Source organism: Limanda limanda, chromosome 22, assembly GCF_963576545.1.
Source record: "Limanda limanda chromosome 22, fLimLim1.1, whole genome shotgun sequence".
In the NCBI taxonomy this organism is placed as follows: Eukaryota; Metazoa; Chordata; class Actinopteri; order Pleuronectiformes; family Pleuronectidae; genus Limanda; species Limanda limanda.
In genome coordinates, this window is record NC_083657.1 from 1,898,690 (window position 1) to 1,922,616 (window position 23,927).

General features: G+C 43.1%; 2 protein-coding genes across 2 annotated transcripts in view; both read right to left on the bottom strand.

The window, feature by feature from the left end:
- The window catches only part of si:cabz01101003.1 (ubiquitin carboxyl-terminal hydrolase CYLD), a 16,142-nt gene extending 10,273 nt beyond the window's left edge, over positions 1-5,869 (bottom strand). Inside the window, exons 1-5 of the mRNA XM_061066324.1 lie at positions 5,734-5,869; positions 5,409-5,641; positions 1,910-2,027; positions 1,656-1,813; positions 1-197 (exon numbers count right to left, since the gene is read on the bottom strand). The exon at positions 1-197 is cut by the window's left edge and continues 304 nt beyond it. Coding sequence (XP_060922307.1) covers positions 1-197; positions 1,656-1,813; positions 1,910-2,027; positions 5,409-5,579 — 644 coding nt within the window. The 5' untranslated portion in view covers positions 5,580-5,641; positions 5,734-5,869. The remainder of the gene's footprint in view (positions 198-1,655; positions 1,814-1,909; positions 2,028-5,408; positions 5,642-5,733) is intronic.
- Positions 5,870-6,599: 730 nt separating this feature from the next.
- LOC132996042 (adenylate cyclase type 4-like) lies at positions 6,600-20,251 on the bottom strand. The gene is made up of 25 exons (XM_061066342.1): positions 19,385-20,251; positions 18,372-18,575; positions 18,120-18,281; positions 17,534-17,683; positions 16,237-16,391; positions 15,864-15,975; positions 15,639-15,766; positions 15,359-15,517; positions 15,100-15,259; positions 13,950-14,114; positions 13,665-13,696; positions 13,460-13,513; positions 13,273-13,336; positions 13,082-13,179; positions 12,852-12,936; positions 12,625-12,762; positions 12,460-12,540; positions 11,819-11,994; positions 11,002-11,089; positions 10,703-10,861; positions 9,602-9,748; positions 9,413-9,514; positions 9,052-9,166; positions 8,364-8,488; positions 6,600-7,611 (listed from the first exon to the last, which is right to left on the bottom strand). The coding sequence occupies exons 1-25, from the start codon at positions 20,192-20,194 to the stop codon at positions 7,477-7,479; spliced, it is 3,804 nt and encodes a 1,267-aa protein (XP_060922325.1). The 5' UTR covers positions 20,195-20,251; the 3' UTR covers positions 6,600-7,476.
- Positions 20,252-23,927: the final 3,676 nt, after the last annotated feature.

A 23,927-nucleotide genomic window follows, 5' to 3' on the forward strand; every position in this document is an offset into this window, starting at 1 on the left:
TTGCTATGGTGATGGTTGCTGCTGCGGTGCTGGTCTCGCTCGCGGGTTCGATCAGGTGCGCCGGAGCCGTTTCTGTTATTCCAGTGGCGGAGGCGGATCTCATTGGCCGGGAGGAAGAGGGCGCAGGCGTCCGGGCAGGTGAAGTGTCGCAGGCCGGCGAAGGAACCGTTGCCGTCTCCTTTGCCCGCCGCCGAACCCTGGAGCGCCAAATCAGAATCAGAATCAGACTCAGAATCAGAATCAGAAGGTATTTATTGCCAAGTAGGTTTACACCTGCCTGGAATCTGCTCTGGTTATTAGTGAACACAATGAACATAGAAACATAAAAACACAATAAATACAACACACATAAGAAAAACAATAAAAAACAATATATATTTACTCACCATTTACTCATTTTTTCTAATATTTATACAAAGTAACATTTATTTAGACATAAACATATCTATATAAAAATATATAAAAAATATAAAAAGTGAAGTAAAAATTGAAATGAAATGTGAACGAGGGATTAACATTAAAGTGTTGGAGCCAAAATTAATATGAATGAAGCTTTGTTGGTAAATATCTGATCAGGCTGCAGATATTGGTTATGTTATCGTGACTTCTGGGTAATTAGTTTTCACCTTTTTACCTCCGCAAAGTTAATTGTGCATAAATGATGCAGATCTGGATCAGGGGCGGATCCAGGAGTTTGTTTTCTTTCACTTTTTCGTTGATTTCTCAGGGAATAATTAATAGTCCAGGCAAAGTAGCGTTTTACGACCGACTAATTGTAAAAGAATTTTTTTCAGCATAGATTATTTCTATGAGGTGTCCAGAACAACATACTAAAAGTCCTAAGAAATCCTAGTTGAGGAAATATGTTTAATTCTCATCAATGTGCCAATAAGGCAACAATACACCCCAAAAAGACTATTTTTTTCCTTTACTCCAATCAAAATAAAACTTTACACAATGAAAGTGACCATGAAACTTAACATTTTTTGTATTACAAGTTTTTTTTACAATTACTTCTATTTTTGGCTCCAAAATGGGTTACTTTGCCTGGACTATAATGGATCTGGATCTGGTGAATTTAAAAACGCACATGCTCTCAGGTTTTGTTGGTAAATATCTGATCATGCTGCAGATATTGGTTATGTTATCATGACTTCTGGGTAATTAGTTTTCACCTTTTTACCTCCGCAAAGTTAATTGTGCATAAATGATGCAGATCTGGATCAGGGGCGGATCCAGGAGTTTGTTTTCTTTCACTTTTTCGTTGATTTCTCAGGGAATAATTAATAGTCCAGGCAAAGTAGCGTTTTACGACCGACTAATTGTAAAAGAATTTTTTTCAGCATAGATCATTTCTATGAGGTGTCCACAACAACATACTAAAAGTCCTAAGAAATCCTAGTTGAGGAAATATGTTTAATTCTCATCAATGTGCCAATAAGGCAACAATACACCCCAAAAAGACTATTTTTTTCCTTTACTCCAATCAAAATAAAACTTTACACAATGAAAGTGACCATGAAACTTAACATTTTTTGTATTACAAGTTTTTTTTACAATTACTTCTATTTTTGGCTCCAAAATGGGTTACTTTGCCTGGACTATAATGGATCTGGATCTGGTGAATTTAAAAACGCACATGCTCTCAGGTTTACCTTGAGCTGGACGCCGAAGTACACGGCGCTGCTCCCTCTGGTGAGCGGCCCGATGAACTTCAGGTCGGCCTCGGCCAGCTCGTCCTGCTGACCCATCTGGACCCAGAGCGGAGCGTCCACGGGCAGCGAGGCCAGAACCTGCAGCTTCCCAGGGTTCTCTTCATCATAAAGATAAGGGAACAAATGAAAACCTTACACAACGGAGGAGAGAATAAATAAAACACAATCATCACTGAAACTACGAGTGTCATTACTCAGCAGCTTCAGACGAGCCTCGGGATCGAACACCGGCTCCAACAGGCCGATGAGGTCACTGGGGATCGGAAGCAGGAACTTCCTGTCTAACTTTACCACAAAGTCATTGTCTAACACCTGTGGGGGGGGGGGGGGGCAGCAGCAGAAAGGAAAACACGTTTGAGGGAAAATATCAAAGTTCGACATCACGGAACTCTGGCAAATATCATCTGTCTGGAATAAAACACAGCAAATATTACATTATGGTTAGAATATTTGTACAATATAATTACTACCTGGATTGTGATATCATTATTCTCTGCCCACCTATTAAAAATGGCTAATATTAGTATTATAATATAGATTATTGCTTCAACTAATTAACTAACTAACGATTATATAAATATAGCTGCTTCAGACTTCAGATTTTATTTCAATTATATTTATATCATTAACCCTCTCCCACCCTTTTGTCTTGCTTTTCTATCTTTATCTAACTTATTTTAATTGTTCTTATTCTACTTCATGTATATTTTATGTTAAACACGTGCTCCTTCTGACCTCTAACTTTTATTAATAGAGCTCTGCTGACCTGAGCTCGTCCATCTTTATTGACAGAATGAGATGAAGCCACGTGCTGACTTATTGAAACATGTGAAAGTAGAAGTGAGTGAAGTAGAAGTGAGTGAAAGTAGAAGTGGAGACAGTAGAAGTGGAGACAGTAGAAGTGGAGACAGTAGAAGTGAGTGACAGTAGAAGTGGAGACAGTAGAAGTGGAGACAGTAGAAGTGAGTGAAGTAGAAGTGAGTGAAGTAGAAGTGAGTGAAGTAGAAGTGAGTGAAGTAGAAGTGAGTTAAGTAGAAGTGAGTGAAGTAGAAGTGAGTGACAGTAGAAGTGAGTTAAGTAGAAGTGAGTGAAGTAGAAGTGAGTGAAGTAGAAGTGAGTGACAGTAGAAGTGAGTTAAGTAGAAGTGAGTGAAGTAGAAGTGAGTGAAGTAGAAGTGAGTGACAGTAGAAGTGAGTGACAGAAGAAGTGAGTGAAATAGAAGTGGAGACAGAAGAAGTGAGTGACAGTAGAAGTGAGTGAAGTAGAAGTGGAGACAGTAGAAGTGAGTGAAGTAGAAGTGAGTGAAGTAGAAGTGAGTGAAGTAGAAGTGAGTTAAGTAGAAGTGAGTTAAGTAGAAGTGAGTGAAGTAGAAGTGAGTGAAGTAGAAGTGAGTGAAGTAGAAGTGAGTGACAGTAGAAGTGAGTGACAGAAGAAGTGAGTGAAGTAGAAGTGAGTGACAGTAGAAGTGAGTGAAGTAGAAGTGAGTGAAGTAGAAGTGAGTGACAGTAGAAGTGAGTGAAATAGAAGTGAGTGAAGTAGAAGTGAGTGATGTAGAAGTGAGTGAAGTAGATGTGAGTGAAGTAGAAGTGGAGACAGTAGAAGTGAGTGAAGTAGAAGTGAGTGACATAGAAGTGAGTGACAGTAGAATTGAGTGAAGTAGAAGTGAGTGAAGTAGAAGTGAGTGAAGTAGAAGTGAGTGAAGTAGAAGTGAGTGAAAGTAGAAGTGAGTGACATAGAAGTGAGTGAAGTAGAAGTGAGTGAAGTAGAAGTGAGTGAAGTAGAAGTGAGTAAAGTAGAAGTGAGTGAAAGTAGAAGTGAGTGAAGTAGAAGTGCAGACAGTAGAAGTGAGCGAAGTAGAAGTGAGTGAAGTAAAAGTGAGTGACATAGAAGTGAGTGAAGTAGAAGTGAGTGAAGTAGAAGTGAGTGAAGTAGAAGTGAGTGAAGTAGAAGTGAGTGAAAGTAGAAGTGAGTGAAGTAGAAGTGCAGACAGTAGAAGTGAGTGAAGTAGAAGTGAGTGAAGTAGAAGTGAGTGAAGTAGAAGTGGAGACAGTAGAAGTGAGTGAAGTAGAAGTGAGTGAAGTAGAAGTGAGTGAAGTAGAAGTGAGTGACAGTAGAAGTGAGTGAAGTAGAAGTGCAGACAGTAGAAGTGAGTGAAGTAGAAGTGAGTGAAAGTAGAAGTGAGTGAAATAGAAGTGGAGACAGAAGAAGTGAGTGACAGTAGAAGTGAGTGAAGTAGAAGTGGAGACAGTAGAAGTGAGTGAAGTAGAAGTGAGTGAAGTAGAAGTGAGTGAAGTAGAAGTGAGTTAAGTAGAAGTGAGTGAAGTAGAAGTGAGTGACAGTAGAAGTGAGTTAAGTAGAAGTGAGTGAAGTAGAAGTGAGTGACAGTAGAAGTGAGTGACAGAAGAAGTGAGTGAAGTAGAAGTGAGTGAAGTAGAAGTGAGTGAAGTAGAGGTGAGTGAAGTAGAAGTGAGTGACAGAAGAAGTGAGTGAAGTAGAAGTGAGTGAAGTAGAAGTGAGTGAAGTAGAGGTGAGTGAAGTAGAAGTGAGTGACAGAAGAAGTGAGTGAAGTAGAAGTGAGTGATGTAGAAGTGAGTGAAGTAGATGTGAGTGAAGTAGAAGTGGAGACAGTAGAAGTGAGTGAAGTAGAAGTGAGTGACATAGAAGTGAGTGACAGTAGAATTGAGTGAAGTAGAAGTGAGTGAAGTAGAAGTGAGTGAAGTAGAAGTGAGTGAAGTAGAAGTGAGTGAAAGTAGAAGTGAGTGACATAGAAGTGAGTGAAGTAGAAGTGAGTGAAGTAGAAGTGAGTGAAGTAGAAGTGAGTGAAGTAGAAGTGAGTGAAAGTAGAAGTGAGTGAAGTAGAAGTGCAGACAGTAGAAGTGAGCGAAGTAGAAGTGAGTGAAGTAAAAGTGAGTGACATAGAAGTGAGTGAAGTAGAAGTGAGTGAAGTAGAAGTGAGTGAAGTAGAAGTGAGTGAAGTAGAAGTGAGTGAAAGTAGAAGTGAGTGAAGTAGAAGTGCAGACAGTAGAAGTGAGTGAAGTAGAAGTGAGTGAAGTAGAAGTGAGTGAAGTAGAAGTGGAGACAGTAGAAGTGAGTGAAGTAGAAGTGAGTGAAGTAGAAGTGAGTGAAGTAGAAGTGAGTGACAGTAGAAGTGAGTGAAGTAGAAGTGCAGACAGTAGAAGTGAGTGAAGTAGAAGTGAGTGAAAGTAGAAGTGAGTGAAATAGAAGTGGAGACAGAAGAAGTGAGTGACAGTAGAAGTGAGTGAAGTAGAAGTGGAGACAGTAGAAGTGAGTGAAGTAGAAGTGAGTGAAGTAGAAGTGAGTGAAGTAGAAGTGAGTTAAGTAGAAGTGAGTGAAGTAGAAGTGAGTGACAGTAGAAGTGAGTTAAGTAGAAGTGAGTGAAGTAGAAGTGAGTGACAGTAGAAGTGAGTGACAGAAGAAGTGAGTGAAGTAGAAGTGAGTGAAGTAGAAGTGAGTGAAGTAGAGGTGAGTGAAGTAGAAGTGAGTGACAGAAGAAGTGAGTGAAGTAGAAGTGAGTGAAGTAGAAGTGAGTGAAGTAGAGGTGAGTGAAGTAGAAGTGAGTGACAGAAGAAGTGAGTGAAGTAGAAGTGAGTGAAGTAGAAGTGCAGACAGTAGAAGTGAGTGAGAGTAGAAGTGAGTTAAGTAGAAGTGAGTGAAGTAGAAGTGAGTGAATACCTTGACCCACTGCCACTCCCCTCGGTTCCTGCTCACGTCCTGCTCCTGGCAGAGGAACCCCCGCTGCAGCCGAATGGTTCCGTCCAGGTGGTCCTGCACCTTCAGGTCGGTCGAGACCACGAACATCTTGGGGGGGCGCCGCCTCCGGAGCTGCTCCTGAGCGCCGGACATCTTTAAAGTGTTTTTTAATAAACGTGAAGCCGCTTCGCCCGGGAACTAAACGGCCATTTTACCTGAGAAGCAGAAGATGTTGAGTTCCAGAGAGAAGACGGTTCACCGCCAGAGGAGGTGACGTCACGCAACTGCCTCCAAACTTTCCTCTTACATGTTCACACGCACGCAGGTGACGTGCCCGACGTGTCCCGGGTCAGGACACGAAGAAGAGAGAGAGAAGAAGAAGAAGAAGAACTCTGAGACTCCTTTACACTTTCTCCTCCATTAACAACAAACAAGAGCAGGAAGCGGAGACAGCGACACCTGCAGCAGCCAATCACAGGCCAGGGAAGTTCCCCCGGCAGCGGCCTCGGCCAATCACAGCGCTCAGGGGCGGGCTCTTTTGAAGAGGGGGAAATTCCACAGTTGACAAGTAGGAAGAAGACAAGAGTACACGTTACTCTGAGTACTTAAGAGTACACCTTACTTTGAGTACTTAAGAGTACATGTTACTGTGAGTACTTAAGAGTACACCTTGCTTTGAGTACTTAAGAGTACATGTTACTGTGAGTACTTAAGAGTACACGTTACTCTGAATACTTAAGAGTACACATTACTTTGAGTACACGTTACTCTGAGTACATGTTACTGTCAGTACTTAAGAGTACACCTTACTTTGAGTACTTAAGAGTACATGTAACTGTCAGTACTTAAGAGTACACCTTACTTTGAGTTATTAAGAGTACATGTTACTCTGAATACTTAAGAGTACACGTTACTGTGAGTACATAAGAGTACACGTTACTGTGAGTACTTAAAAGTACACATTACTGTGAGTACATAAGAGTACACATTACTGTGAGTACATAAGAGTACACATTACTGTGCTACATAAATAAATTTGTAACTATTATAAAATGACCCAGATTCATAAATATCCGTTGAGGAGGGAAAAGGAGGGCGAAAAAAACAGGAAAATCCATAAGTGATATATTGTTTTATTAGTATATAAATTAAATAAAAAAATACTTCCATGTGCTGAACAGCTCTTTGTACATTCACACTTCACAACACCCCTCGTAGATGTATAAATATATATATATGTATTTAAAAAGACAGGGGAAATATTCTGTTTGCAACTATTCCAATACAGAATTCCCATTTATACATAAAACAAATTTAAAAGTGCAGTTTCAAATGTGCATTATGACGTTTAGTGGCTCGATGCATCCTTGTGCCTGTGTGTGAACGTGTTGAAGCATCATGTCAGGTTCGGTAGCGGATAAAGAAATAGAATTTTAAATCTTAACAGTTGCAGCGTTGACAAAACCTGTTTTCCTACGTTTAAAAACACAGAATATTTTGTAAAAACATCCTCAGATCCAGAATAAAATCTGAGCTAAGGCCTTAACGCTTTTTGCAACTTAGTGGAAACAGAATGTGTTGAAAAATGCTTAAGTGGGGTGTAAACAACAGTTATCTTTGGTATTTCTCATTACTTTCCTATAGAATAACCATACACACGAACATGGGTTTATCAGTGGACCATGCTTCTGAATCATCAAAGATAAATGTGGTCAAAAAGAGCCTCATTCAGGATGTGGGTTTATCACAAAGTCCAGACACTGACACGACCTCTGCTGTCAGTTTCCAGCCTGAAGTCCTGTTTCTTCACTGAACTGGATTTTATTTAGCGTCTCATCCGAAAGACGAAGTCCGACGGACGTGGGTGAACTCACAGAAGTCGTCGCTACAGTTCATGTTCCACTCGGAGGACAAGAGGTCAACAGGAGGTCAGCTGCCCCCCCCCCCGTCTGCTACGTCAGGGTCAAACACCAGCTCATGGAAACAACCGGTGAGAAGCATCAGCAGCTGGTGTGTGGACCCAGTGTCTAGTGATGAGTTGAAGTCATGTTCAGAACTGAGGAGAGGACGGATCCGTGTTGAGGAAGTAGGTGGTGAGTTCCCCTTTGCCCTTCACGTTGACGACTCCTCGGAGGGTGACGCCGTAGCCGATGCTCTGCACCACCTCGGCCGTCTCCTCCGTCACCTGAGAGCAGAGGACGAGAGAGAGAGAGAGGAACTGTAAGGGAAATATAACAGTTGACCATAATAATCATGTTTATTTCCCCTTTTTCGTTGATCATGATGGAATCTCTAGACAAAGCCCTTTACTACTGAATGCATATTGGCCTGATTGCTCTAGACTAGGCATTGTTGTATTCATGTGATCAAAGGATCTCAACCTTTCCTGTTTAACAAACCCCCTCCAGAGTGGGAGGGGTTAGCCGAATGTATAAAAGAACTGAACTGTTTTCTATCTGGGTGCATATTACAAACTAAACTTTGTGTTGTGCACCCTGCTCTGAGCATTAAAGTGTGACAATACTGTAAGAGAATTGTGTCTCGTTTCCTCGTTGCTAAGGTGGGATTGTAGAAATTGCCACGACAGAACCCATGAAAGAGCCGACTGGGTTTTCATTCATAACCCATCTTTTCCACTTCTCCCCACAGCTACTAAAAACAAGTTTTACAAGAACTAGAGTCAGCGCCGACTCTTTGTGAGGTCACAGTGACCTTTGACCTTTGACCACACGAACCGAATCAGTTAACGAGTCTAAGTGAACGTTAGATCCAAATTTAAAAGGATTCTCTCAAGGCGTTAAGAAGAAGAATCAGATGAACATGAGATAGAATCAAAACATTTTGAGAGACTCTCGGTTTCTTCATTCGATGTTTCTCTTCTTGTCTTATTGAAACGGGACATTTGTCTTTCACTAGTTCCGTCTCTTTGTCTCTGACCTGTATCTTGTCCAACACTCCCGTGCTGTCCATCCTGCTCGCCACGTTCACAGAGTTCCCCCAGATGTCGTACTGAGGTTTATGAGCTCCAATAACTCCAGCGATCACCGGCCCGTGGTTTATTCCTGCAAGTGAACGATGAAACGTTGATAAATCGGAGGACAATGAAAAGAACCTCACCTTGAAACTCCAGTACAAGTTACTCTGAGTACACGTTACTCTGAGTACTTAAGAGTACACATTACTGTGAGTACACGTTACTGTGAGTACATAAGAGTTCATGTTACTCCGAATACACGTTTCTGTGCTACATGAATACATTTATAACTATTATAAAATGACACAGATTCATAAAAATCAGTGGAAGAGGAAGAAGTAGGGCGAAAAAAACAAGAAAATCCATAAGTGATATATTTTTTATTAGTTTATATACTAAATTAAATTAAAAAAAACAGCTCTTTGTACATTCACACTTCACAACACCCCTCATGGATGTATAAATATAAATATATATATATATGTATGTCTTGAAGCTCCATACTTACACACACGATGACAGACACACAGGCTCATACAGAACATTCCTGGGTTTCTATCCAGTTTGTGAAATGTTGTAAAATGACATTTGAGGCTGTTTGTAAAGGTCGAGTCCTTCGGTTTAAAATCTGATCAGCTTCTACACACTCACCGATCCGGAGTTTGAAGCTGTTGAAGGAGTGTGTGTTGATGAGCTCCAGTTTGGCCATCAGAGAGAACGCAAACTCCACCATGGCTCGCACATGCGTGTAGGACATCTCGTATTTCTGCAGGGGGCGCCAGAGATCACGTTGTTCATTCACAACATCGGGGCAGAGCAGGGTAATACAGGAGAATCTGTTTCCTTTGGATACGTCTCATGATTACTTTAAATGTACAAATCTTTCATATCTGGGAGGCGGCTTTTTAGATGAACATACACGTTTGAATGTCCACATCCTGTGTTTACACGTCAACAGAGGAAAACGCTGCAGGAGTTTGTTTATTGATGGGTTTTCAGAAGCGTTGCTCACCTTCCGTTCATCGCCCGGAGGCGTCAGACCCGCAGCCGCCATGTACGTGCTGCCGATCGTTTTAATCTTCTCCACCGACGAGAACTTGGGTTTGGAGAGCAGCTGCGTGACGGGAGACACGAGGACAGTGAGACGGACACAGAACCCAGACAGAGACATTATCAAACCGCCTCCTTTTCCTCCTCGTACCTCATCGAAGTCGGAGATGATCTCGTTGAGGAAGCGCAGACACTCCAGCCCGTCGCTGTTGGCGCTGCTCTCGCTGTAGAACTCTTTGAACTCCGGCACCGAGGCGAACATCACACACACGCAGTCGTACGACTGGCTGTACAGGTCCTGAGAGGAGAGGGTTTCAGGAGTCAGTTCCCAGAGATAACGCTGGTCATGTGATTTCTGTCGCCACGAATGAACACGAGGGAAACCAGCTCAGCCACTTTGAGGTTCTACTGACGTGGAACCATCACTTTAATACCAACGATCGGCCCTAAAGTTTCTCCAAAGCATGTTTGTCACATCTGGCTTTTGTCTGAAGTGGGAATGTGATATGTGATATGTGTTCATATAAACCATATTGATATTATATATCATTTTATACAATAATATTGTCTTTTGCACACTCTGTATACATATTCTTAGACTCTTAGTATATTATATTACCTATTGTATAGTCAAATACTTATATTCATATTCATACTTCTACTATATATCATATCATACTCTCTGTATATTCTTGTTTACATAAGTCTATATACACATATTTATTTATGTGTACATGTTATAATTACTATTATTATACCACCATTACTATTATTATTATATATACTGTTGCTGCCATTATTACCATATACTACTTTTATATTGGTATAATTACTATCATATATAAATATATATTATGTTATATTATATACTATATATACTGTACTATTCTTATATACTGTCTAACAATAACATTACCATCATATCATCAGTACTATTACCATCATCTTGCCATCTATCTATCTATCTATCTATCTATCTATCTATCTATCTATCTATCTATCTATCTATCTATCTATCTATCTATCTATCTATCTATCTATCTATCTATCTATCTATCTATCTATCTATCTATCTATCTATCTATCTATCTATCTATCTATCTATCTATCTATCTATCTATCTATCTATCTATCTATCTATCTATCTATCTGGAGACGATCTTCATGCACTCCCGGGTCAAAAGAAACTATATATAATATATATATATAATATCCACAGCACTTCCTTGCTCTAGTTCTCTTTGTTGTTTACCTGGTTCCTCACGGTTTTGCCCATGAAGAAGGAGGTGACGTGGTACGGCAGCACGTTCTGCAGGAGAAGCTTGTTGACGTTCTCCATGGTCTCCATCTCCTCCCTCTCCGTTTGGAAGCACCGCTCCAACAGGAAGTCCACACGGCAGCTGAGCTCGTCCTGAGCGGGCGAGCGAGAGAGAGAGAGAGAGTGAGAGCAAAGGGAGTTAATTAGTCTCAGAAAGAGGAATAAAGGTCAAGACGAAGACAAACACCTTCTTTACATAATAAAAAAAGACGGGTGAACGTTTGTGAACACACCTGTCTGGCCAGGATGAGGCCTACGATGTAGAAGATGACCAACCACACCCCCGACATGATCTGAGGGTCCTTCAGCACTCCGGGCCGGCTGGAAAAACACACAACTTCACATAATTAGATCCCAACTCGCATATAATATGGAAAACCAAACAACTTCTTCCTCTTCTTCTTTCCGTAACATAATCCCTCAGAGTGTCTCGTGTCTCACAGGGAAGGGGCCGCCCCCCCCCCCTGCCCCCCCGGGGGAGGCCTCCATCTATAGACAGCTCCTGAATAAATGACGAGGATCTGAAACTCTAGATTCACAATCTGTACCGTCGGCTCGCAGGAAGTGAGAAGGCAGGAAACACGACACCTAAAGGGAACTTCAGTGGGAGGACTGAGAGTCTGAGTGGACAGAGAACTGGTGTTTAACACACGTTTGTCTGCACACTCGATTTGTTTATTCACACAATTCAACACACAAGGAAGGAAACGCACACTGCACCATTTTGCGTCAGGTGGTCACAGACACTTTCTCCCAACACAACCTGAAGTTTAACTTTAATTGTATATTTTCTGTTGCTCTCAATTATGTGACTATTCTGTCTTTCTGACAATGTGTTAATGGTTAAAGGCAAAAAAAAAATTAGAAACACATAAATAATCAATAATCAATGACGTGTGAAAACAAGGACAAAGACACAAAGGTAGAAATGATAATTAAACTATTACGAAGCAAATAAATAGAACAATTAGTGAAATTAGACAGAAAGAAAATCAAAAGCAGCAACATCAGATATGTGTTGCTGCCCCCTGTTGTGCGCACGTCACTCACGTTGTGTTGTTGTAGAGCAGGCTGACGAGGCAGCTGGACCTCGGCTCGAACACGTGGAGGAAGACGGCGAGATACACGACCACGGCCAGCGTGAGCAGCAGCGCCTTCACCGACAGACACGTCCTCACGAACACGATCACTCCCAGCATGGCCAGCAGGCAGCAGTACAGGTAGTACTGGAATGTGAGGGGGGGGGAAGAACACATGTTAGGTGTCCAAGCTCGGCCAAAGTTAAAGAAGGATTTAAAACATCTTTCTTCTCTCGGAAAAGCATATATAGCACCTATGAAACTACATTCTGGAGTGGACAATAACTATTTCTTTATCCCTGGTTTTGTTTTCATTTACTTGTTTTGCTTTTTTCTTTCCTCGTTTAATTGAATATATTATGTATGCAATCAATCATCTATTCTTATTTTTATCCCCCCTCTTTTTCTCTTGGAGTGAGCACTGTTTGATGTTTGTTGTTTCTTCTATGCATTGCACACTATACTTGAATGCCATGTATAACAATATTGTATACAATTGAAAAATGGACAAAGAAAGTAACTGTCTGGACATGCATATTGTTTTGTTGAAAACCAAATAAAAAATAAGTTAAAAAAAAAAAAAAAACATCTTTCTTCAGGGTCTGAACTCACGGGCGTGGTGTAGAGGTTGAGACCCTCCAGCTCCGTCCTGTTGGTGATGGTCGTGCAGTTTTTGTATCGTGGGAAGAAGAACTGAAATGGAAAGCAAGACGTGGTTAAAGAGAAATACAGAAGAAGAGATCAAATAAAGATCTGACAGATGATAAGGGAACGCACGGAGTTGAGGATCGCCATGAGCAGGGTGATGAGCACGCACAGAATGACCACGAACAGCCGCAGCGCCGCCCTGGTGGAGACGCCACGCGACAGTCCCGATATCCACTGGATCCCCACGGGCATCTTGGAGCGCCACTTCTGAGAACAGGAAAATAACTTTTGTCTCCTCACTGAACCGTGCATATTGTTCTATTAATAAAACAATAACTGCACAGGTGCTTGTTCACCTCCAAGTATCCGGTGAAAGCGATGGACAGGAGCAGCACGATCACGGGGAAGGTGACGCCGTACGACACCGCCATCTCAAAGTTCCTGGGAGGAGGGAGAGTTTATCAAAGACTTATCAAAGCCAAAATATCCTGGATGTGGGAGCCGCCATTTTGGGGCTTTCGCCATCGTTTTAAAGAGTCTACGTTTGAGTGTGAAACTGAAATATCATAAACAAAGAGCGACTCACCTGTCGGAGACGAGCATCTGGACGATGAAGAGCGTGACGAAGATCAGAGCCACGCAGCCGATGGAGTGATGCAGGCCCGTCACCTCCGACACTCGGAACTGGAACAAACACGGAACAAGTTTTACACCATTGATTTTCTAATTTGGTCAAACACACATATTGTGGAACCGGGCTCCAGAGGAGGAATCCACCTGTTTCTCCAGGCTGCAGTCGTTGAACAGCAGAGTCAAACAGTTCAGCTTCTTCGCTCTGCGCCTGAAGGAAAGAAAAACTCAAGATCAATCACGTCATCATTCTTCTTTTATCAAGTTGGCTAAACATACGTGAACAAATGATAAAGAATTTAGAATCAACAGCGGAGTTTATGAGAAAACGTACCCTGCAGTGTCCAGTGTGTCCAGTGACCCTTTGACTCCGTGATCCACGACAAAACTGAGACACAACAACAACAACACTGTTACACACATGCTTCAACCGCTGAGGAGGATCAGAGCTGGATGCTGCATTTATATTTTAAATTCATAATTATTTTCTATTCTAATGTCTTTGATTTAAATGAGCATTTAGAAATGTGTGAACGTACCTGGAGGGGTTGCTCTGGTAGGGAGGTCTTTCCTGAAGAGCACACACACACACACACAACACACACACACACACACACACACACACACACACACACACACACACACACACACACACACACACACACACACACACACACACACACACACACACACACACACACACACACACATATTAATATTTACTGAAGGAACATTGTAAAGATTATTTGTTCCTGCTGGAAAAAAAACGAGTTACACAACAAAACAATTTAAAATGTGGGAGGAGCCAGGCGACAAATACATACCAGGCTGTTCTGTGGCTGGCTCGTGACCACGTGGGCGGTGGTCTTCTTGGAGGGCGTGGCCTCCGGGTTGCTGAGGTCAGCGAACGGGTGAATCGTCCTCCACGACTCGAGATACTGGGACATCCGCACCGAGGCCCTCTGCCGCGGCTCCACCTGTCGGTTCCCCTGAGACCACGGGAGGGTAAAGGTCAGGGCTTTGCTCAGCGGCACCTCAGCATTATATCAAATAATGTAAGATCTATTTATTTACCTTAACCTACGCTTATCTTATCTCCTTATCTTGCCTAACCATATCTTATTGGTGTATTTACTAGGGATGGGGGAAAAAATCGATTCAGTTACAAATCGCGATTCTTGTGAATGACGATTTTAAATCGATATGCTGCCTCCCAAATCGATTTTAAACCGGTATATTGGTTTATACCGGGGGGGGGGATATGTGGGGGGAGCAACATCACCCCAGAGCATGTTGACCAGCTCTTATTTTTGCACAAGAATCTAAACACACCCAAGCACTAGATTTGCATCGCCTACATGCAAACAACAACAATAGCCTACTTTTTGTTTATTTCAAAGTTTATATTTTAAGTAAACTATTATTATTATTAAACTATTTAATTCACCTTTTATTTATTGTTTAAAAGTAGCCTAAGTGGCTTACATTTCTTAATCTGTCAGTTTGTGTGCAGTTGACAGGGGCTATACAATAATAGGGCAGATTTTTATTTATTTTCTCTATTGGCTGCCCGGCAGTCATTAAGTTAATGTTAATATTTGAAATAAAACTTGTAAAGCTCTAAGTGAATTTGACTGTGTTGTATTTGAAAGTATGATTCAACATTTTTCCATGGTCCAGTATTTAAAAAAAAAATAACCAAAAGAAATCCCAGGAAATCGTAATATCGAATCGCAATACTTACAGAATCGCAATACATATCGTATCTCCACCTAAGTATCGTGATAGTATCGTATCGGGAGCTCCCTGCCGATTCCCGTCCCTAGTATTTACCTTATCTCCTTATCTTGCCTAACCATATCTTATTTACCTCATCTTACCAGACAGTGCCCTTCAGGAGTTTGTATTTTTTCAGATGTACAAAGATAAGAAACATAAGAATGACTTTACACTCTAACAAACTTGTTCACTTACCGGTTCTGTCTTCCTGGAGCTGATGTCCGGTTTACGAGGGTCGATCACCAGGAAGGTCTTTCTTCCGTCAAGAAGAGAATCTCGACTCCCCCCGTTCCCGACCTGCACTTGGTACGCCCCACCCAAGTGCTGCAGCGTCTCCTCTGTGATGTGAACTCGTCTATTAATAATAATTACAATAATTATATTAAGTAAAGAGAGGAAACCATCATGTTAATCTAACTTTATTGTTTTTTTAATTGCCGATTTGGAGACCCACCCCGGCAGACCTCCAGACTCCATGTGGTTGGCCAGCGTGACGTCATGTGACCACACGTCGTACTGCCACTTCTGCAGGCCGATCACGCCACAGAGCACGTAGCCGGTGTGCACGCCCACACGCATGCTGATCTCCACGCCCGTCGCCTCGCGCAGCTTACTGCAGAGACACAAACCAACTGGAGTCGAGGAAATCTGAGTGCGAGCGCACCGAGCTCAAGCGGGAGCTCGTTGAATGCAAGCGCAAGGATCTGAGTGAAAGCAGCGTGAGGCGAACTGACCTGATGGCCGTGCACATGTCCAGGCCCATCTGAACACAGTTCCTGGCGTGGGTGGGGATCGGGTCGGGGAGGCCGGACACACAGTAGTAGCAGTCGCCCAGGATCTTAATGCGAAGGCATCCGTTCTTCTACAGACGGAGAAGAAACGAGAGAGGGAAGGACGGGTTCAAAACTCTCGTCTGTGAGGAAACGTTTCAGCGCAGAGAGACGTGAGATTATCTTCACCTTGGCGATGTCGTCGAATCGGCCGAAGAGCTTGTTGAGCACAGCCACCAGCTCCTCGGGGGTGCAGCTGCTCGCCAGCTTGGTGAAGCCGACGATGTCCGCATACAGGATGCTGCACGGAGACAAACACGCAGTTATATTGAGAATCATGAAAGACTTTTAATACAGTTGTTGATGAAATACAATAACGGTGCAGTTAAATTTGATTATATTTAAGCGTGTGCGAGTATTGAATAGTTTATTTTCTACACTGGAAAGTGGTTATTACACAATTTTAATACTTAAAAAACGAATAAACCAAATATATAACATGAGAGTGTGAAGTTAAAGTGTCTGTGAGAGGTGACGGAGAAGTTTTCCACAGCGTCACCACCTGACGTCCTTGTGCTGCCGGATGTAGAGGCTGTGGAAGTTGTGGAAGTTGGACTCGTTCCCCTTATCGCCCTTCGGCTTGGACAGTCGGTTTATCACCTCCGTCTTCAGCTCCATGGCGATGTAGCGTGGCAACACCGACAAGAGGAGCTGCTCCTGTTGCCGAGGAGACAAACAGGATGGAGATGGGAAGGGAAAGGGGGGAGGGGTTATGAGGTTTGAGGCCTTTTACGAACGGGACAGTGGATCTGCTCAGAACAGCTGTAGAAGAAACCGTCTTTCTTGAAGCGACGCTGAGTTCACTCACGTCTCCGTCTCTTTGTTCACTCGCCGTGAAGCAGCGACCACGCGGGTCTCTCCTCCGCCGAGCTTCAGACGAGTGAATCATTAATCTATTGGCCTAATAGCCAGAGAAGCATTGGGTAAACAAAGCCCGGCTGTCCAGGTAAAGAGCTCTTTTATGAGATCGACCGCACATCATCTCTAAAGTGGACCCAGTATTGATCATTTCATCAAGGATATTGTTCTCAAAATATTTGTTTTAAACCCTTTTCAAGCCAGTTCAGCTCCAGCAGGAACCTGTAGCTGTACTAACTGATGGAGTAAAAATATATATACTATATTATTATTTACATTATTGCTATATTGAATGATTTAAAAGAAAAAACACTTGAGGTTTTAACTCATCGAATCTAATGCTACGTGTCATTACTTTGTTTTTTTTAATACTGCCTATAGTGTATTCATATTTATATATATTTATATTTTTAGCCTGCTCATAGTGTATTCATCGTCCTTATATCTTTCAATTCCTGTTAATTCCTGTTAATACTGTTTTATTCCATATATATTTCTACTGTACAGATCCTATTTATTACATTTTCACTTTAATATGCACAATACTCTGCACTTTACTGCCTTTTTTTGCACTTCTGGTTAGACGCTAAACTGCATTTCGTTGCATATGTACTTGTACTGTGCAATGACAATAAAGTTGAATCTAATCTAATCTAATCTAATTATGTCTTTTTGGCTTTGCATGAAAGATCAATTAATGAAAATCTTATCATAAATGTTCAATTGAATGAAACAGTAAAAGCTGAGGTTGATCACCTGTGCGTCTGTTTTTCCTACGACACCCGAACGGCAATAAACCAATGCAAATAAAGTCCTGTAATAAAAACACTAAAACAAATAATGACCTCCTGTTGAAGTGAGGGGATTCGTAGACTGAATGAAAACATAAATATGGACATTTCAAACATCGCAGAAGGAGCTGAAGGGAGAAGAGTTTCCACCTGCTGATATTTCCTGATCTCCTTCTGGCAGCGTATGGCGCTGAACTCCTCTCTCTTCTGATTGGATATCCGGAGGTCGTGCTCGGTCGTCCACAGGTGGAAGAAGCCGATGCAGTTCACGCACACGAACAGGACGGCGTTCGCCACCAGCTGAGGAGGAAGTCCGAGGAGAAGCATCAGAACACATGTGGTACCGCGGACGTTGTTTCCAGAGGAACCGTTAACGCTGCTGCCGCTCGCACAATATTCAAATAAAGAGGCAAATTTTGTATTCGCGAGACACAAGCACAAATTTGAATGCTGTCGTTCCATTTGCTATTTTTTTTCCTATATTTACATTTGCAGCTTTACCGTGTGTTTAGCATCAATAACTAGCTCGACACTACTAGAGATAACTGTTATCTCACTAACAGGGCAGATACTTTAACTAACAACATGAAAAACAAGCTTGTTTTGTCATTGTGAAGTATTTTGTCACATTTCAAACATAATTTTTTGGTAAAAAATGTGATAAAACGCACAATAAACTATTTGTTGAGATGAAACTGGCTGAACTCGACAGATGAATCAGTGTGAAAGGTTTCACCTGCACAGCCAGGTCGGGCGTCTCGGGGCTGGTGACGGGGACGTAGACGCTGATGATGATGATGTGCGAGACGCTGGTGCCGATCCCGACCATGAGCGCCCAGGCCAGAGAGAGCGGCAGCACCGTGTAGACACTCAGCGACAGGAAGAGGAAGAACGCCACCTGAGGAGGTCGGAGGTCGGAGGAAGAAAGTCAACGACGAGTCAGGAAGAAAATCCTAACGTCCAGGAATGTGACACCTTCACATCTCACCTGTTCCCACGTGGTGACAGGTCCTCCGGTGAAGATGAAGACGATGGCCGTGGTGTACAGCGTCCCCCACACAAAGAGGGCCAGGGCCCCCCCACAGCGCCTCACTGTGGCCAGCCAGGGCAGACAGACCAGCAGGGCGGCGCTCAGACAGAGAACCACGCACACCACGGCCAGGGCGCCCACGTGGGTCTTCAGTTCCTGTCCCTGGGGGGGGGACGGGGGGGGGACGAGATACAGGTCAAACGCAAAGCTCCAAAATCATTTGAATTAATTTGGATTTATTTGAATATGAGTCTGTAAACGTTTGTGTTGGCACTGCCTTTGTAATAAGGAAGTGTTTATGTATATACGTCACTGCTGATTGGACAACATACCCGACACACCCAGCTAACGAGAGAACACGTACATCGGAACATTAGCGCCTGGGAACATTTTCAATAAATATACATAATAACTAACCAGGATATGAGCAGCATACGTCTCCTTTAATGGTACAATATGTAACTTCGGCCACTAGGGGGGGTTTCTCAAAACAAAACCACAAAACAAAAGATCTAGTTTGACGAGAGCGTGAAGAAGCAAACGTTTACGAATAATCTCGATTCGTTACGAGTGACCAGTAAGAACTGTGGAGGGAAACAGCCGACTGGTAAACTGGCCCCGAGGTTTAATAGAACTAAATGAAACCTTGAACATATATGGTTTTGAGAAGTGAGATACATGTTTTTGGTTCCTTATGAAACTGTGAGATTACAAATTAGAATATGACGAACTGCCCCAGTCTGGATAATCAATGGGAATCATATCTTTGACATATCGATAAAGGACATTATCCTTGGTTTGAGAAGCTGAACTCTCCACCAAGGCTAATGTCCAACTTGGATGTTAACTGGTCAGAAGAAGCAGCTCCTCCTTCTTGAAGCTGAACCCACAGGATCCTTTGATCTTTGCGTTACTCGATGTGCGTTGATTGATTATCCGACCCGGCGTGTGTTTGGCGAGCGCTCACTCACCCCCCTTGTGGCCGGGATGAGGACGATGATGGCCACGCAGAAGGCCAGAGACAGCACCAGACCGGACAGCATGGCCGGGGTCTCCTCCACGCAGCGCAGGAAGGCCCGGTGGACCGCCTGGTAGCAGCCGCACACGCCATCCTTCACGCTCTGCCCGGACCTGACGCTCCGCCCGTCCTCGTCCGCGTCCTCCTCGTCGCACCCGGCGTCGAAGCTGTCCCTCGGGTGGGAGACTTTGGGTGAAAAGTCGTGGAAAGCGTCGCAGAACGAGGTTCCTTCTACTGGTTTAAGGTCACTTGTGTTTCCGTCAGGGTTGTCTCTGTCGTCCGAACTGTCCGTGGAGACGGCGTTCGTCTTCTCCATCGAGGACCCGTCGCCATCGAGCTCGGACGACTCATCGCCACAGAGGTCAGAGGTGAAGCTCGTGGACGTGTAGCCAGGGCTGGACTTTGCGCTGCTGTAGTCTGAGTCGCTGCAGACGTTTGTTTTCGACGAGGCGGCGTTGTGTGGTTGCAGCCTATCGGGATCCGGCGGCTGCATCGCCATAGCGACCGCGAGAGGTCCGGGGGTCTGTGCCGTTTTCGCCACGCCCACCTCGACGGACACCTCGGATTCACTCAGTCCCGACCGGTCGTTTCCTTTCGATACGTCAATGTTTCTGGATTGTTTGACGCTTGTTTTCCTGAATTCCTCGAGCTCCAGGCCGTCGCCATCACCGGAGACGACCACGGCGTCCGGCACCGGAGACGCCTGCGCCTCCTTCTCCTCGGGCCCCCCCCCGTCCTGGAAGCCTGGCCGCTCGTCTGGCATCGTGACCTGCGTGAGCGCCAGGGATCCTCGGCGTCTGTGGACTTGTGGTCTCGCTTGTTCTCTCGTCCGCTTCGTGATAAACACACAACGGGGGGAAGTGTTAGCGTGTTCGACCTTTGACCTCGTGACAACAAGTTCAATCAACTGTAAACAATCTGGGTCCGGTGAGAATCAATATCCACTCGACCTGCAGGGAAGAAGAAATCAAGAAAAGGGAAGGCGGTGACTCACGTTCTCTCGGAGGTCACATGGATCCTTCAAAGCTCCAGCTTCAGAAGTCATGTCAGACTGCAGCGAGTTCCCCCCCCCCCCGACCGGCGCTGGTCCATCCTGAGAGCGTCGCTGAAGAAACAACACAGATTCACCTGAGAGGAAGACACAAGAGGACGAGAACAAACCCGACGAGAAGCTGCTCCGGCTCCGAGCGTGAGAGAGGAAGTGGAGCCTGCACATGGTGTCAAAGCCTTTCTGATGACAAGCATCCTTTCGCTTCCTCATTATGCAAAAGAACTCGTTGGTCGAGCTCTTCCTGCACAGATACACAACACTCATGCACGACACACTTTTCAGGTGTGTGCTGTAATAACAAGTGAGCGACGCACCCAGTGAACATTAAAAAATGTTTTCTCTGTCACCGCCTTAAACTCAGAACTTTAACCCTCGAGTGATCACGAGTCACGACCACTCGGGTTTGAAATATCGGTTTTGAATCCGTCTCCTCTTCTGCAGGTTGTGATTCTGAGAGAAAGGAATAAACCAGTAACTCATCCCGCTCATGTTTCACCTTGACCGGCTCGCTGAGGCCTTTGACATCAAATAAAAACCACCTGTGTGACCCTGCGTCTGAACCACAGAACAGTTATTGTTCGGGCTTTGAATGGCGGCTGCACTGGTGTCCCTGGTTTCACATCTCTGTTCTGACTCTGTCTGGGAACAGGGGGTTTCCACTATCAACTCCTGAAGTCACACTCGAACAGATAATACAGTATTTTAGTATTTTAGTATTTTAATATTTAGTCCATGGCTCCGGGCCGAGGGCAACAGGACCTTCAGGCTCAAAACAGTGTGTGAGTGACGCCGTTGAATTTGAAGGTCGGAGCTTCCGGACACTTTGATGACATCACAGGAGCAGAATGGAGGCAAGTTACATTCTGAAGAATCTGTCACCAGCGACTTCAGCTGGACTGGATTCTGCTGTTTACGCCTGAAACTCCAGCCTCCATCGCCGTGGTGACAGGAGGACGAGGGGACTTTCTCTTTGGGGTGAACTTTAGCTTTAAGGGGCTTTTGGGCCTAGTTGGGGGGGGGGGGCTTGCACAGTTTCCAATGAAGTGAGTTTAAATCTACTTAAAGAAATAAGTGTAAAATCATCTCACTCACAGTTTGAAAATCATCAATCGACGACTGATCAATGGATTAATTGGCTTCGCTAATCGATGAATAATAAACATATTTGTCACGTGACTTCCTCCAGTTTAATGGTTAATAGAGGTATTTATACTTTTACAATTAGTGTAAAGCTTCATCCGAGACTTTACAAGTTTTTTATAAGTTTATATTTATGTAAAGTAAATTATAAAATATGTTTTGTCAGAGTAATCTTTAAGATCTGGATTTATCTGTGGTGCTGTCAAACACTAATAATCACTTTGTTATAATTGGAGTCGGACCTGGGAAATAGAAACCTCATAATTATGGCAATTATTTAATCATTAGTATAACACGTCATTGATCTACCACAGATTTTTTTAAATTGTTTGTCATTCTCTGCTCATAAAAAATGAGTTTAAAACCACAACATTCACTCAGGAGTAAAACTCTTAAAGGAAATAATCTCACGTCTCGTTTCTTTGACCGAAGCGAAGGAAACGATCCTGAGACTTTTCCTCATCGAGCTCGGATCAGTAATTGATTAAAGTTTCTTAATTAATATAAATAAACTTTTAATAAGGGATGAACTGTGTCAGCTGGAGGTGAAAACGTGTTTTAAAGTAACGTAACGTGTCATGTGAAGATAAAGAATCATCTTACCTCAGGTTTTTATAAAGTCTTTATCCCTCCTCTTCCTCCGTCATCCTGTCTGAGGTCTCTCTCTCTCCTTCTTTCTCTCCTTCTCTCCCTCCTTCTTCTCCCCTTCTCTCTCTACTTCTTCTCTCCTTCTCTCCTTCTCTTCGTCTCCTTCTTCTCTCCTTCTCTCCTCAGACTCTTTCCTTCATTAATCCTCTGAAACTCTTCTTCTTTTTCTTCTTGGAAACAAACTGCGTCTGTTCTGCTCGACGCGAGGAGCGTGGGTGCGGGGGCGTGCGCATGCGCGGGCACGAGTAAACGCGAGCACGAGCGCTCAGGTTGAGATGTGTGCAGAGGGGGGGGGGGGGGGGTAGATACACACACACAGAGGGGATACAAGTGTGATCTTTGACTTTTGACGATTAAGGTGATTTTTCCTCTTTTGTTTTTCTTGGGAAGGTTTGTGATGTTTTGTGTCTATTTTTGAAAGTTCTGTGTCTCTTTTGTGTGTTTTATTTTGCAAACCTTTGTGTTTGTTTTGCCAATGAGTCAACCAACGAAATAGAGTAAAGCATAATCAGGAGAAATGTTGGTGAAGGACGCAACATAAAGCTGCAATTGTTTTTCAAATATCTTTATTGCAGAACTCAGTTTTTTTGGCTGAAGAGAAGAAATGGAAGATGTTTTGCAGTTTTGCAGATTTAAAATTAAGCTTTAAACCTCCAGAATAAACTTGATATTTCAAGATTAAAATCTGAATTTTTTAGAAAATATTAAATAAACTCTCACCCTTTAAATACAAACGATATTTCCACTTTATCCTGGAAATATTCACTTGTTTTTCTAAGGTTGGGGGTGAAATGGGTCACGACAGTAAACTGTTTCCACACTGTTCCTCCACCCTCAGCTTCTCTGTGTAATTACACTTCTCCACAGACGTCACCTGACGTGTTGATTATTAAAAACATCCCTCTGCGTTTACGTAGCGTCAGACAAACTCCGGACTTTCCAGAAATAGACGCATGTGGCTGCCTCTGTTGTTCAAAACCCAGCGAACAGGTTCAGTCGCGTCTATTCTCAGAACGAGGCCACTTCGTGTGAGTCCAGGAGAGAATCACGTCGACCTATTCAAACCACTGTGTAAACACAAATCTATATTGTGTCATCACTTGAGTTTGCACTGAACAAACATGAGAATGGAAATGGCATTCAAATTCTTAACACCATCAAACAAGCAGGTCAAAGCTCAAAGAAAATGAGATCCAGCACTTTGACACTAAAGATAATTTCAAATCACAAACTCCTAAATTTTAAAAAGACACAGACTCGGTGAGGGAGTAAAGAAGTTATGACCTTGAGGTCTAAACCTAAAGTTAAAGAACACTTTCCAAATATGTGAACGTGCAAATTCAGGGTTCAAACTAAATGAGCAAAAAGGAGAAACATCAAAATAAGCTCGAACCAGTTTGATCTAAAACTGAGAGAAACGAGTGCAGAGAAGTTTCTCCTCGTGGGGTTTGATCAACTTAAAGAAATAAATGTTGTCATGGTGAGGGTTTTAATTTGAAAAGATTTCCTCTTCCTTTTTATAATATATACTTTTCCAACCAGATTGTTATGAAGAAGTGAAATCAGTAAAATAAGAATTGACTCATGTTGAGTTGCTCTTTCTCTCACCTCGAGGTAAAGTGCACCATCTGGTGGAGAAAGCCATGAACAGCAGTAT

Coding starts and splice junctions, on each gene's coding strand:
- LOC132996042 (XM_061066342.1), bottom strand. CDS start 20,194: ATGCCAGACGAGCGGCCAGGCTTCCAGGACGGGGGGGGGCCCGAGGAG. Junction 18,576..19,384: donor TCATCCCGGCCACAAGGGGG/GTGAGTGAGCGC, acceptor TCCCCCCCCCAG/GGACAGGAACTGAAGACCCA. Junction 15,518..15,638: donor GACATGTGCACGGCCATCAG/GTCAGTTCGCCT, acceptor GTGTCTCTGCAG/TAAGCTGCGCGAGGCGACGG.